This window comes from Heterodontus francisci, chromosome 9 (genome assembly GCF_036365525.1).
Source record: "Heterodontus francisci isolate sHetFra1 chromosome 9, sHetFra1.hap1, whole genome shotgun sequence".
Lineage (NCBI taxonomy): Eukaryota > Metazoa > Chordata > Chondrichthyes > Heterodontiformes > Heterodontidae > Heterodontus > Heterodontus francisci.
In genome coordinates, this window is record NC_090379.1 from 57835022 (window position 1) to 57848272 (window position 13251).

General features: G+C 41.2%; 1 protein-coding gene across 6 annotated transcripts in view; it reads left to right on the plus strand.

Annotated features, from left to right (window-relative positions):
• samd4a (sterile alpha motif domain containing 4A) overlaps window positions 1–13251 on the plus strand; it is a 213899-nt gene that overhangs the window by 185770 nt on the left and 14878 nt on the right. For all 6 annotated transcript variants that reach the window (XR_010975696.1, XM_068039169.1, XM_068039173.1 and 3 more), the window contains 2 exons: window positions 5479–5564; window positions 12175–12293. Coding sequence is in view for 5 of the 6 variants with exons in the window: in XM_068039169.1 (XP_067895270.1) it covers window positions 5479–5564; window positions 12175–12293 (205 nt within the window). In the remaining variant the exon portion in view is untranslated. The remainder of the gene's footprint in view (window positions 1–5478; window positions 5565–12174; window positions 12294–13251) is intronic.

Here is a 13251-nt window from a genome sequence, read left to right on the forward strand (position 1 = left end):
GCAGTTCATGACATTATAAGGTCATGAAAGACACTATATAAATGCAAGTTTGTTCTTGTTTCTTTTAATGTTACTTTTTAATACTTGAAATAAGAAAATGCTCTGCTGTTGTGTCTTGCCTGGATGAGCACATACAGTTTTAAACCCATCGTAACTAGTCAGGCAATGTATTGGCTTACATGAGCATTTAATGTCCCTGCTGTCAAGTTCTAATTATGGCTGACATTCAAGCTTCCAAATGTTTTTGAGAGTTAAAAATTCTCAGTCAGCCCCCTAAGTGGAACAACTCACTAGGAAGTATCTATGAATCAACAGTGACTTGTGGCTGTATCTCTGGCTGGTTTATAGAGCATTAACGATGTTTGAAGGTATGAAGAATTCTCCAGTATAATGGCCTGCTCTGCCAACTGAAGAAGAAAGCAATAGATGGGCAGAAGCCTCAGATATTTTTTCACATTTGTACTTGCGTGTATCAAATGCTTATGTGAAAATCCCTTCAGTGTTTTTTGTTCTCTGAAGCTGAAATTCTGTTGGCTTAATTAATAAATTCCTATCAGCAAATTGTTTCAAATGAGTAGAGAAATCGCAGATGAATTTCCTGGAATTTTTTTTTCGTTGATTTGTCCTGGGTTTTTATTTGGTTTCTCACCTCGGGAGATTACGTGGATTTTCGATGGGATGAATATGTATTGTGATGTACAAGGCATCACAATTGTATGGGACAAGTTGGATGGACTAGAGTGTTTTCTGATGAGTAATTCTGTAATCTATCAATTAAAATCACTCCGCTTCCCCTGCCTTCTGGAGGATGGTGACTAATGTGTTCCAACTTTCTAGTCTCTGCATAGATGGATTGTATTATTCCCTGATGTTGCATCTGCCGATTCTATAATATCCAGCCTTGTTTTCCATGCCTCTTGATCTAGTACCATATTCTTTTCCAGACCATAGCAGTCTCAACAACTTTCCTTGTGACTCCCAAATAATGAGCTGGATTTTAAGGAGCCCTCGACGTTGGGATCCATGGCTGGGGTGGGGGGGGTTGCTGAAGATGGCCCTCGGATGAGGCCCGCCACGGACCCTGATGCCGGTAGGGTCCTGCCCAATCCTCCCGATGGTGGCGGGGCACTGTGGCGGACTCTGCCGCTTGACGACAGCAGCACAATTGCTATATGCAAATAAAGTAAATTACTAGATTTGCATGTACTTACCATTAACCTTAATGTCCTGCTGCATTCTTCGGCCTGGCGGCCGACGCTGCTGCACCTTCAGATCACCGTCCGGGGAAACGAGGCACAATGCTGGGGAGGAGGAGGTAAGTTTCTCAGTGCGGGAGAAGGGGGCCCGGAGTCAAATTAACACCATGGATGTAGGGGATGGTGGGAAGGGGCGAAGTTTAAAGTTTGTGCAGTTTGCAGGGGGATGGGGTGGAGAAGGTCAGATGGTAAAAGTAAGTGTTTTGGGGCGAAAGGGTAAATAATTAATTTAATTGTTATTGTGGGGGGGGGGTGGTTGGGCAAGGGAAAAAAGAGATGTATGTATGTATTTTCATTTAAGCTTTAAATATTTACGTATGCCGGTAGGGCTAACAGCCCTTTAAAAATGGCGTCAGCGCCTGCGCACAGACAGCTGACACCATTGCTGGGGACAGACAGCCTGCTCCCTCCACGTGATGTTGGGGTTGGTCCGCCCCAGCTTTTTAAATGAGTCGCTGGGCTTGGAATCACAGCGGCTCTTTGGTGTGCAGCCCACACGGGTGGGCCGCCATTTTTTTTGATGGGCTTATGAAATTCAGCCCAGTGTGTTCTCCTTGTATGATCCTTATCGCCACCTCTATTTCCTCTTGTGCTAGTTCAAGTACCCTTCAATTGTAAATAGCCTTGACAAATATGTTCTATTGCATGTTTTTAGCACCTAATCCAAGAGAATTCAAGTCCAATTTTTACATCCATACAATACTTCTAACAACATACACTTTCTGGAGGTAATTATTCATCTTTACTGCTTGGTGGTAAACTGGCGATCTTAGAAACTGCCTGGTTTTCATTGTCCTGAAATCAGTGAATAAGAACATTACCTCTTCTATTTATTGTCCTGGTTTGATTTTTTGAAAGGGTTCTTTATCCAATTAAATGTTTCATTTATGTTGTGTTAACTTCATTGTTACATGGCCAAAATAACAGATTATTCAAGTGAACAATTTTATCCACTTGCTGTATTTCCATGCTCATAAGAAATTTTTCAGAAGTACTTTTTCACTTATTGCTATTGACTTTGCAGTTTAAGCATTTTTATAAATATTCCAGGTTTGTCTGATTTATCTTTGTGTCTCTTGTAATGTTATATATTTGCAATACAACTGTATTATTAGCATACCTTAGATTGTTTGTCAAATTTTTCTTCATTTTGACCCCAAGTTGCCTAGGTTTACTGTCATAATGTAAGCAAATTTAGTGTTGAAAGTATTTGAATAATATGCCACATCTGTTACAGACATTAATGCTTTAAAAGGTATGGTTGAATTAATTCACTAATTAAGAATAGTGAACACAGATTTGTGAAGTGCAGGCCACACTTGAGTAACTTCATTGAATTCTTCAAAATGGCTGAGTATATTGACAAGTGATGTGGTATATTTGAACTTTTAAGCAATATTTTAAAAAGTGCCACATTACAGCCTTGTTACAAAGACTAAAGCCTATGCTATTAAATGTAAAATGAATAAAGAAAGTAAATTTAACTTTTATCATTGTCCAGGCCTAGCAATTGATATGTCTAGGGACCACTTCCCCTTTGTATATGCATAAATGATTTGGACGTTTAAAAGTTTGTTTTTGGGACATGGGTGTCACTAGCAGTAGTAACATGAGGACTAGGCTACCAAACCCACATACCACAAATTTGCCAACATAAAGGTGTATAGCAAAATGTGAGGAAGAATGTAAGAAGATTGGTTTAGAGAAGTGGACAGATATGTGTTTAAGTAAAGTTCAATGAAGATGAATGAGGTTGTACATTTGGTGGGGCGAGGTGAATAGGAGGATGACCGAATAGAAATATATCTTAAATGGTAAAAATTCTAAATTAAAATAGAGTGGAAGAGCTAAGATTTCAAAGGTACAAATACACATATTTAAAAGCAGAATTGCAGGCGGGAAAAATGATAATCTGAGTTTGGCCCATTGAATACAAAAACAGAAGCATGAATTTGAACAAGACCATGGTTAGGCAAAGTTATAGCTAGGTGTTGGCACAATATAGATTTACTAGGATACTACTCAACATAAAATTATATTTCACAATAGACTTGAAAAACTATTACTGTATTCACTATCGATGAGACTAAGGGAGAGGAAGAGAAATTCCTACAAGTGTTCAAAGTTTTAAAAATGTTGATGGTAAATTACGAATTAGTGAATCATTAATGAGCCATGAAGTTACTAAAAGTATAAAGCAGCATGTTAAAAGAAATATTTTCATGCGTTACAATAAGGAATGCATTATACTGCATTTAAGAAGTGATTAGACAGCTACCTGGTAAAAGAAAAAAATTGATGAATGGCAGAACGAGCAGGGAAATGGGATTAGAGTAGTAGGACGCTGGCACAGGCATGGTGGATTGAATGGCCTCATTTAGTGCTGCAAGTGTGCGGTGATGCATTTCGGGAGGACTAACAAGGCAAGGAAATATACAATGGTTGGTAGGACCCTAGGAAGTTCAGACGGTCAGAGGGACCTTGGTGTACTTGTTCATAGATCACTGAAGGCAGCAGCACAGGTAGATAAGGTGGTTAGGAAAGCATATGGGATACTTGCCTTTATTAGCCGAGGCATAGAATATAAGAGCAGGGAGGTTATGATGGAGCTGTGTAAAACACTATGTTTTATTTTATTTAGAGATACAGCACTGAAACAGGCCCTTCGGCCCGCCGAGTCTGTGCCGACCATCAACCACCTATTTTATACTAATCCTACATTAATCCCATATTCCCTACCACCTACCTCCATTAGGGGCAATTTACAATGGCCAATTTACCTGTCAACCTGCAAGTCTTTGGCTGTGGGAGGAAACTGGAGCACCCGGTGGAAACCCACCCGTTCACAGAGAGAACTTGCAAACTCCACACAGGCAGTACCCAGAATCGAACCCGGGTTGCTGGAGCTGTGAGGCTGCGGTGCTAGCCACTGCGCCACTGTGCCGCAGCTGGAGTACTATGTACAGTTCTGATCACCACGCTACATGAAGGATGTTATTGTGGTGCAGAGGAGAGTCACCAGGATGTTGCCTGGGCTGGAGCATTTCAGCTATGACAAGAGATTGGATAGACTAGGGTTGTTTTCCTTAGAGAAGAGAAGGCTGAGGGGGGATCTGATTGACGTATACAAAATCATGGGGGGCATAGATAGGAAGAAACTTTTTTTCCTTAGATGTCAGTAACCAGGGGGAATAGATTTAAGGTAAGGGGCAGGAGGTTTAGAGGGGATTTGAGAAAAAAAATTTCACCCAGAGGGTGGTTGGAATCTGGAACACACTTCCTAAAGGGGTGGTAGAGGCAGGAACCCTCGCAACATTTAAGAAGTATTTAGATGAGCACTTAAAACGCCATAGCATACAAGGCTACGAGCCAAGTGCTGGAAAATGGGATTAGAATAGATAAGCGCTTGATGGCCGGCACAGAAACGATGGGCCGAAGGTCCTTCTGTGCTGTATAACTCTATGACTCTAATTTCTGATAATATAATCCTTGTCTTTAGCTTCATTTGATCTTTTTCCATTTTGGCTCATTATCAACTCTAGTGCTTCTTGTGCCCAGCAAAGTTTCCTAATATGTCTCGTATCTGTCTTTCCAACCCATTCCAAATCCTGGTTCTTTATCTTTTATGTGACAACCTGTTGAACCATTTCTCCCTTCAATCCTTAGCATATTCCTAAACCAGTACTTAAACCCAACTGTTCTGGGTGTGTGTTCCTTTCTGTCTGATCGGTGTTTCATTCTCTCTCTCTCTCTCTCTCTCTCTCTCTCTCTCTCTCTCTCTCTCTCTCTCTCTCTCTCTCTCTCTCTCTCTCTCTCTCTCTCTCTCTTGGTGTCTGTGTGGGTCTGTCTCTCTCTGCCTGTCTTTTTCTCCTGTCTCTGTGTCTCTCTGCTTCCCCCTCTTCTGTCCATTTGTCTGTGTGTCTGTTGCTTGCGCTGTCACCCTGCCCTGCCTCATCTGTCTGTCTGTCTATCTGTGTCTTTCTCTTTCCCCCCTCTCTAGCATGATCAAAGTACAGAACTGTACAAGACCCTCAATGTGTAAGTATCATGTACCTGTAAAGTTCTCTGACCCAAGAAAGTGTGTAAACATTGCTGAATTCTGTAAAGTTGAAGAATTAAGTTTTGCATTTCTTTGTGGTTTTCAGCTTTGTATCAGGGAAACTTGAAAGTAGTTTTGATCTCCACTACAGCTTTTGTGATGCTCGATCATTCTCTTTTGCAGTGTGTACACAGCTCCTAGTATCTAGACCTGATGAAGAGAACATAAGCTCTTATCTGCAGCTCATAGACAAATGTGTAGGTCATGAGGTGAGTATGTGTACAATACTCAACCGGATAAACTACCATTGTTTGAAGTTTTACATGGTTGAACCTGTCCTCTGGTCCTATTCTCAATTTAGTATGAAATCATTTTACGGATGTGTCTTTTCCATACTGTTTACTATCTTGTATATCTCTTAGATGGCCAAACAAAAAGAAAAATTTGCAAATGTAGGAAACATACAGCAAGAATACCTCTGTCATTTCCTCTGCTCAGACCTCTGACAATAGGAGTCAGCCTTACGGCTTCTCTCTGAACTGCCTCCAAATCTCGTATATCTGCCTGTGTTGTCTACTCCTTCCCCCCTCAAAAGGTGCTGTATAAATGCTAGTTGTTGTCTCAGTGGCCATAATGGGACACAGTATAAGAGGTTGGTCTGACTAGAGCATGATGCAGTTTAACCATGGTGTCCTGTCACAAACTCTACTGTTCAGCATTCTATTTGCTTTGCAACAATTGGCAAGTGAGGATCTGTTTTACATTAATATTCAGTCAATGTACTGTACACCAAAACATGATCCTTACCCGAGATTCATCAACTGTTTGACATGGATTTAGAACTGTTCTGTAAGAGGTAATCAGGTCCTTTTTTTAAAAAAAAATTGCCATTTGAAGTTTCTTTGGATATCTAGTACTGAACGAGCAGAAATTTCCGAAGAAGGGTCACTGACCCGAAACGTTAACTCTGCTTCTCTTTCCACAGATGCTGCCAGACCTGCTGAGTGAATCCAGCATTTCTTGTTTTTGTTTGAGCAGAAATTTCCTCCAGTTAAATATTGGGAAGACTGAAGCCATTGTTTTCGGACCCTGCTTCAAACTCTCTTCCCTAGCTACTGATTCCATTCCTCTCTCTGGCAACAGTCTGATATTAAGCCAGTCTGTTTGCAACCTTGGTGCCACATTTGACCCTAAGATGAGCTTCCTACCTCAAATTTGTGCCATCGCTCAGACTGCCTATTTCCACCTCCATGACATCACCTGACTTCACCCCTGTCTCCACTCATCTGCTCCTGAAACCCTCATTCATGTCTTCATTACCTCTAGACTTTACTATTTCCAACGCACTCCTTGCTGGTCACCTACATTCTACCCTCCATAAAGTTGAGGTCATCCAAAGTTCTGCCTCCCGTGTCTTAACTCGCACCAAGTCCTGTTCCCCTCTTACCCCTGTGCTTGATGACCAACACGGGCTTCTGGTCAAGCAACGTCTTGATTTTAAAATTCTCATCCTTGTTTTCAAATCCCTTCATGGCCTCACCCCTCCCTACCTTTGTAATCTCCTCCAGTCCCACAACTCTCCAGGATATCTGTGCTCTAATTCTGGCCTCTTGTGCATCCCTGATTTTAATCTTTCCACCATTGGCCTTCAGGTGCCCAGGCCCCCCAGCCTTGGAATACCATCCTTACACCCCTCTGCCTCTTCACTTCGCTTTCCTTCTTTACGACACTCATTAAAACCTACCTCTTTGACCAATCTTTTGGTCATCTGACCCTAATATCTCCTTTTATGGCTCAGTGTCATATGTTTTATAATGCTCTTGTGAAGTGCTTTGGGAATGTTTAATTACGTTAATGGTGCTATATAAATATAAGTTGTTGTATATGCCTTTTTGGTTTTCATTTTTTAATCAGAAAATTACTAAATTGTAAATTTAATTTACGCTTGAATTTTGTATAATTATTTACATTCAAATAAGCTCTTATGATGACCATCACCAAACAGTTATTTGTGTTTGAGTAAATATTTTGTAGCATTCCTGAGTTGTCTGGCCGCCTATGGTACTAGGCGAAATTGTCTTCGTGCATGTTTTAAATGTGAGAATATTTCAGTATTTTTTGCCTTCAAGTAGTTTCTTGATTTGTATTAATTTAACTTGCATAGAACAGATATGCCATTGTTTGCGTTCCCTATGAACTACCTCCCACCTTACTTCATCTCACCCTATCAATCTATCCTTCTATTCCTTTTTCCCTCATATACTTATGTAACTTCCTCTTAAATGCATCTGTGCTATTTCCTTCAACCACTACATATGGTAGCGAGTTATTCTGGAGCAATACAGACTGTACTTAGCAGGTTTTTAACTTGACTGTGCAAATACTCCACACCTATTCGACTGAAGGGAATGTTAAAAAAAAACTACAAGGGCCCACTTCCAGTCCTGCATTAATTCTTTTGCTAGCACTGCTGTGAGATCAGTGTTAATAGTTTAGTTATGTAAATTAGGTGTCCATTGTACAATCTTTTCAAAGTACAGGTCTATTTACACTGGAGTTCGTTGCTGAACCTAAAATAGTTTTTTTTTTGTTTAAAAGTCAAATACAAATAATCTGCTTTGTAGTAGCTATAATATTTTGTTTTTTAAAAGTTCTTTCAGTATCATGCCTTCACTGGTGACAAATGCTATTTAAATTTTGTTGCAGAGAAATATTTTGTTTGTTGAAGCTCTGGTTGCCTCAACATTAATTAATGAACAAACCGGTGTTCTGAATTTTGGAACACTTTCCCTTGGTATGTTAGCAGTAACAAATGAAGAGAAACAATTATCTGTTCTATTCCTTAAAATGAAGTTGGCTGCATATCAAAATTCCCTATCTCCCTCTGGACACTCTAGGGGCTGAATTTTATCAGCGTGCTGCGCTCTGTGGTGGCACTGTGAAGGCAGCGGCCTTCCGACATGCAAGTGCCATCGCACAGCCCTTGCGATATTACACGCCCAGAAAAAGCTTTTATTTATATTCTGAACTTTCCCCCCCGGAATGTGTTCCCTTTGACCCTCAACCCCTTCACACCCTCCCTGCAACTAATAAAAAGTGTTTTTCCGCTCTTCCCCTCCACCACCCCACCCCCCCCCCCCCTCCTCCCCCCCCCACCCTGTCCCTGATAATTTTATTCCTCCCTCCTCCCCACCAGTGTCTCGCCTGGGAACTCCAATGGAGTTCCGAAGGCATGTGAGTCGCGGCCGGTTAGCCATTAAAATCGGTGTGGGATGGCTACCAGCGGCAGGTAAGTAACATTCAAATTAAATTATCCTCATTTTAATATTTTAACGCACCGAGGCCTTCTCTGCATCGTGGGTTGAGGCGGGCCGCTTCCCTAGCATTTTACGGGCCTCCTTGCCGCGCCCCACAGTGTCGAGGGGCTGATGAAATTCAGCCCTAGATGTTTTTGCTTTACGCTGTTATCTGCATACATAATTCTTTTTGTTATTTATGTTTATATATGTCCTTTGCAATTTATTTTTTAAGAAAAATACTACTTTCACCCTACTATTGAAATTTAGTCAAGCAACTGTTAAGTTTTGTTGGAAATTTGTTTTAACACAGAACTCCTGTTCTTTGTGGTCTTCCAGTGTTGTGTGGCACTACCACCGTGCGGGGTAGATTTTGAACAGATCTAGCAATGCAAAACTGGACATCTGTGAGGCACTGTGGGCCATCAGCAGCAGCAGAATTGTACTCGACCACAAACTCTAACCTCATGGCCTGGCATATCCCCCACTCTACCATTACCATCAAGCCAGGGGACCAACCCTGGTTCAGTGAAGAGTGCAGGAGGGCATGCCAAATGCAGCACTAGGCATACCTCAAAATGAGGTGTAAACCTGGTGAAGCTACAGCCCAGGAGTACCTGCGTGCCAAACAGCGTAAGCAGCATGCGATACAGATCTAAGCAATCCCATAACCAATGAATCAGATGTAAGCTCTGCAGTCCTGCCACAATGGTGGCGTCCAGTTAAACAACTAACTGGAAGAGGTAGTTCCACAACTATCCCCATCCTCAATGATGGAGGAACCCAGCACATCAGTGCAAAAGATAAGGCTGAAGCATTTGCAACAAACTTCAGCCAGAAGTGCCGAGTGGAAGACCTGTGCTCCAGAACTTGCAGCATCCCTAGCCATGCTGTTCCAGTACAGCTACAACACTGGCATCTACCCGGCAATGTGGAAAATTGCCCAGGATGTCCTGCACACAAAAAGCAGGACAAATCCAACCCGGTCAATTACCGCCCCATCAGTCTACTCTCAATCATCAGTAAAGTGATGGAAGGTGTCATCGACAGTGCTGTCAAGCAGCATTTTAGTTTGAGATACAGCACTGAAACAGGCCCTTCGGCCCACCGAGTCTGTGCTGACCATCAACCACCCATATTATACTAATCCTACACTAATTCCATATTCCTACCACATCCCCACCTGTCCCTATATTTCCCTACCACTTATTTACACTAGGGGCAATTTATAATGGCCAATTAACCTATCAACCAGCAAGTCTTTGGCATGTGGGAGGAAACCGGAGCACCCGGAGGAAACCCACGCAGACATGGGGAGACCTTGCAAACTCCACACAGGCAATACCCAGAATTGAACCCGGGTCGCTGGAGCTGTGAGGCTGCAGTGCTAACCACTGCGCCACTGTGCCGCACTTGCTTAGCAATAACCTGATCAGTGACTCTCAGTTTGGGTTCCACCAGAGCCACTCAGCTTCTGACCTCCTTACAGCCTTGGTTCAAACTTGGACAAAAGAACAGAACTCGTTGAGGTGCACTTGACATCAAGGCAGCATTTGACCGAGTATGGCATCAAGGAGCCCTAGAAAAACTGGAGTTAATAGGAATCGGGGAAAACTCTCCGCTGGTTGGAGTCATACCTAGAGCAAAAGAAAATGGTTGTGGGTGTTGGAGGTCAATCATCTGAGCTCCAGGACATCACTGCAAGAGTTCCTCAGAGTAGTGTCCTAGGCCCAACTTGGTAAGGTTGATAAATGGCAAGTAACATTCATGCCACACAAGTGCCAGGCAATGACCATCTCCAACAAGAGAGAATCTAACCATCTCCCCTTGACATTCAATGGCATTACGCTAGCTGAATCCCCCACTATCAACATCCTGGGGTTTCCATTGACCAGAAACTGAACTGGAGTAGCCATATAAATACCGTGGCTACAAGAGCAGGTCAGAGGCTTGGAATCCTGCAGCGAGTAACTCACCACCTGACTCCCCAAAGCCTGTCCACCATCTACAATGCACAAGTCAGGAGTGTGATGGAATACTCTCCACTTGCCTGGATGAGTGCAGCTCCAACAACACTCAAGCAGCTTGACATCATCCAGGACAAAGCAGCCCACTTGATTGGCACACCAAGCACAAACATTCACTCCCTCCACCACCGACGCACAGTGGCAGCAGTGTGTACCATCTACAAGATGCACAGCAGCAACACATCAAGGCTCCTTAGATAGCACCTTCCAAACCTGCAACCTCTACCACCTAGGTGGACAAGGGCAGCAGATGCATGGGAACGCCAACACCTGCAAGTTCCCCTCCAAGCCCCATACCATCCTGACTTGGAACTACATCACCGTTCCTTCACTGTCTCTGGATTAAAATCGTGGATCTCCCTTCCTAACAGCACTGTAGGTGTTCCTACCCACATGGACTGCAGTGGTTCAAGAAGGCAGCTCACCACCACCTTCTCGAGGACAATTAGGGATGGGCAGTAAATGCTGGCCTAGCCAGTGATGCTCACATCCCATGAATGAATTTTAAAAAAAACGCCTTTCGTGAAAACAATGAAAGATGCTCGCATAGGTACCCTGTACAGAATATGGGTTTCATCTGTACCTTGTGTAGCACAGCTAGATATTCAGCTTAGCTCCGTGGTAGCACACTCTCCTCAATCAGATGGTTGTGGGTTCAAACCCTGTTCCAGGTTATAATCTAGGCTGGCACTTCAGTGCAGCTCTAAGGGCCTGCAGCATTGTTTTAGGTATTGCCTTTTGGATGAGATGTTCAATCAAGCAAGAAACATGTGATTCAAGATCCTTCAGATGAATGTCAAAAAGCCAATGAAACATTTTTGAAGAGAGCTTCCTAACAATATTCCTTGCTTGATCAACTCTGCCAAAACAGATTTAGTTGTTTGTGGGGCTTTGCAATGCAATAATTGACTGCTGTGATTGCCTATCAAACAAATGTTGATATTTTTCCAACGCGAGAAAAGACATTCTCTTAGTTATGAAACTACATTACATCTTTAGATTATTCAGTGTGTGCATAATGCATTTATACATTGACTTTTATATTGTGATAACTATAACTTTCAAATGTAAAGTAAATTGTTAATTTTCATATATTAATGACCTGAGATATTCCAGGCATTATTTGTGTAAATATATCTTTTGGGCATATGATCTTTTATTGTGTAGGTCTTTTTACAGAAGTAGATATTTATTGTGATGTACCTGGTATCTGTATTTAATTTACTGCCAGCATTTACTGCCCATCCCTAATTGCCCTCGAGAAGGTGGTGGTGTGCTGCCTTCTTGAACCACTGCAGTCCATTGGAAAAATCAAAATATATAATAATCTGGAACAACTGTGTAACCTGATGTATTACTCACTGATTTAAAGAGAATTTTTTTTTTACTACTGATGCATGTGAAGTATAATGTTACAATTCTGAAAATGCCCTATTAGTATTAGCTCAAATGATGTTAATTATGTTTGTTGACTTAATTTATGAATTTAAAATTAATGTTTTCATAGTGTACTGACATTTTATAATTTTAATTAGAATTGTTTGCTTTTCTCTTAGGCTTTTACAGAGACACAGAAGAAGAGATTGTTGTCCTGGAAACAGCAGGTTCAGAAGCTCTTTAGGTCTTTCCCCCGGAAATCCCTCTTGGATATGCCAGGCTATCGACAGCAAAGAAAGTGTGTTTTCATATTTACCTTCTCGATTGTGGATTTACTATCAATTCATTTTAAATCCATTTATCATTTCTAACTAATAGTGCCTTTTATCTGATAAAATTGTGAGATGAGCAAAAGAAAATCTGAATTTCCACTTTCCTTTGGTTTGATACTAATGTAAACAGTGTAAACGTCTATGATACTTGTTAAGTATCAGCCAAATAAAGTAATGCCCTGTTACTGCTTACTTATCCCTGATATTCATACAATTAATGTTTGTAGAGTTCCAGTATATGTATTTTTACAGTTGTACATTAATCACGAATATAACATTGGAAGTTGTTCATTGTTGGTTTATATAATCAAGTATCCTCAAGTTTTTAAATCTGTATGTCTGCTACGCCACAAAAAAGGAAAATGTGTGAAACAATATTACAGAAGAATTTTAGTGCAATACCAGTTGCAATGAAATTTGTCTTGATACTTGTAATGTGCCCTTGATTTTAGAATTTTTTTTATCACTTTAGTGAATGGTTACTTCACTGCTATCAAGTGAATGTCTCCAAATTGAGGTGTATTATTCTTGCTATTGACCAGTGTAGTCTGGTTTATGATTCCTTTTTAATGTACATCAACTTACTGCTAAATTAATCTAACAGACATGCGGGAGTGCAGTAGATTACAATTTTAGGACAGGTAGCTTAATTGACCAAGAATGTACTATTCAAGTAATTCAAACAGGCTATAGGAGCTCAGTGTATACTCACGACAAAGCTAACACAACAGCTTAAAAATCATTGCAAATTCTTAGTCATTCATAGCAAAATGATCAATCGACTTGAAAGTACAGAACAGTGTGAAGTTTCTGCAATTATCTATTTTATGTATTCAAACAAACACAAGTCTTCTCATGCAAATCTTATCAAACTGTCATTGCTTGTTTTTTTTCACATGAGATTGATGAAATCTCATTTATAAA